At 55.8% G+C, this 1866-nt stretch overlaps 1 protein-coding gene across 1 annotated transcript; it reads right to left on the bottom strand.

Moving 5' to 3' along the window:
* Positions 1-318: 318 nt before the first annotated feature.
* LOC113216939 (uncharacterized) lies at positions 319-1600 on the bottom strand. Its single transcript, XM_052275883.1, has 4 exons — positions 1256-1600; positions 910-1070; positions 704-828; positions 319-521 (listed from the first exon to the last, which is right to left on the bottom strand). The coding sequence occupies exons 1-4, from the start codon at positions 1489-1491 to the stop codon at positions 477-479; spliced, it is 567 nt and encodes a 188-aa protein (XP_052131843.1). The 5' UTR covers positions 1492-1600; the 3' UTR covers positions 319-476.
* Between the last annotated feature and the right edge of the window lie 266 nt (positions 1601-1866).

Raw genomic sequence — 1866 nt, 5'->3', positions numbered from 1 at the left:
TAATGAATTCGTCTATAGACTGTTTGGTTTAAGCTGACTCGGGCACTGTCGGCTGTAGCTACAATCGTGTAGCTACAAACAGGGACGTGTCCGTTTTCTCTCTCTCTCTCGGATATCTTGTTTGACAAATTTACGAGGGCTCGGCGCCTGTGAGACTCTGAGTAGGCCGCCCCGCAATACACGCATGCACTGCAGGAAAAACGTTGCCTACCTACCAGGCGCTCTGAGGGCTTGCATAGGTCGAACTTGGCAAGGTTCGCATCGGCGAATGACGGACGTTACTCTCTACGGATGAACCAACACCCCACCCACCGTTCGTAAGCGTCGCTGTAGAGGAGCGTCGGCGCGAACATGTAGTACAGCAGGTGACTCAGGCTGTCGTTCGTCTCGACCCGGGGGCAGGCCAGGGCCCCCCGCACATGCTCCCGCAGGTACGCGTACGACTTCATCAACAGGCGAGCCTCGGAAGGAAACAGTCAGACATAAAGGTGCGTGCACAGGGTGGCGGGGGGAGGGTCACACTGGAAAAACAAAGTCGCATGTTTAAAATGTGTGAAGAGTTTAATGCACTTGCAAAGGCATTAGAATCGCACGCCGTAAGCTTCTGGGCTTTCCAACGCCATTACATAGTCATCAAGCTCATCATTTCTTTGGAACCCGTGCAAAAGTTGCGACACCTTTGTTTTTCCAGTGAACTTCCTACCTGCTCGAAGCAGAGCGCGCACGTGGCCGAAGCTGGCAGTTCCACCGAGTAGGCGGCCACCACGGGGACCACCAGCACCGCCACGTGCAGCAGTAGCGCGGCCAGCACCCACCCGCTGTCCCAAACTGCAGGCCGGAAAAGAAAAGGCAAATAAAATAAGCAGCTTACAGCTTTGTCTCCGCGTGTTCTCGCTGCTTTGTACGCACCGAATGGACTCGGGAGGCTGTCTCGCCCGCACCGCCAGCAGCGGAATCCGACGTTCGCGACGACAACGCCGGCGTTGACCACCAGCCAGAGGGCGAGCAGGTGCGCCAGGGTGCTGGGGCTGAAGCTGCGCGCGAGGATGGGCCAGTTCAGGATGGAAACGCTGCAATCAACACATCCGCATTCGCCTCATTTACCTCCCAATTAGTTCAATTACCTCATCTGTGAGACGACGGCGCCATGTTCACACCACCGCACTTTTTCAACAAAAAGAGTGATTTCACACGCTCGTTCACAAGTTAACCGGCATGAGTTTACAATTATTGGACCTCCAGTGCAAAGACCTACCTGCCGTCCCTCCTGACGTCATCCAGGACCAGGTTGACGAAATAAACCGCGCAGCTGAAGACGGCCACGTTGTACGCGGTCGTGGCGTGTACTGCTAAGCCATGACGGCATCCTCCAGGTGCCTGCGAGCGCACGGGGCTGTCGAGAGCCTTCAGGCTGATGACGGCCAGGGCCCCGTCCCGGGGCGCGTCCTGGGGCCCACCACCCTTCACATGAACAGACACGTCGACCACCATCCTGTCTCGAGCACGACCCGAACGTGGTCTGTGGGCCGCGGGCTGGAGTCGCGCTCTGTTCAGAGTACCGCGAGGCGATCGGCTAAAATCGAACTTGTGTGGTACCAGGGTGAAGAAATGCGGTATAATAAATCCATTTCTATGCGTCTCGTTAGACGCGTCACACACCGTTCCGAGTCGGCCGAGTCGGCACATATGTTACTTTGTAGCAATGCGGCGCCCCTCACCTTGCAGCACTCCATACAAAACAAGAAAGAAAAATGCCGCTCTCAGAGACAATTTGTTGAACAAATTATTAGCAAACGATACTTTATTTCACCTCATCACTCGGCCACACAGGGGGGAGGAGTAGGAGAAAAGGGGGGAGGGGGAGAG

Source organism: Frankliniella occidentalis, unplaced genomic scaffold, assembly GCF_000697945.3.
Source record: "Frankliniella occidentalis isolate FOCC.00 unplaced genomic scaffold, Focc_3.1 Scaffold1110, whole genome shotgun sequence".
Classification (NCBI taxonomy): Eukaryota; Metazoa; Arthropoda; class Insecta; order Thysanoptera; family Thripidae; genus Frankliniella; species Frankliniella occidentalis.
The sequence above is the reverse complement of the archived record's forward strand: the minus strand, read 5'-3'. Positions and strand labels throughout refer to the sequence as shown.

Bases quoted from the DNA above. Each gene is read 5' to 3' on its own strand.
- LOC113216939 (XM_052275883.1), bottom strand. From the start codon at position 1,491: ATGGTGGTCGACGTGTCTGTTCATGTGAAGGGTGGTGGGCCCCAGGAC. The intron at 829-909 runs GTGCGTACAAAG...TCCGGCCTGCAG, and splicing joins CAGCCTCCCGAGTCCATTCG to TTTGGGACAGCGGGTGGGTG. The intron at 522-703 runs GTAGGAAGTTCA...TTGTTTTTCCAG, and splicing joins GCGCGCTCTGCTTCGAGCAG to TGTGACCCTCCCCCCGCCAC.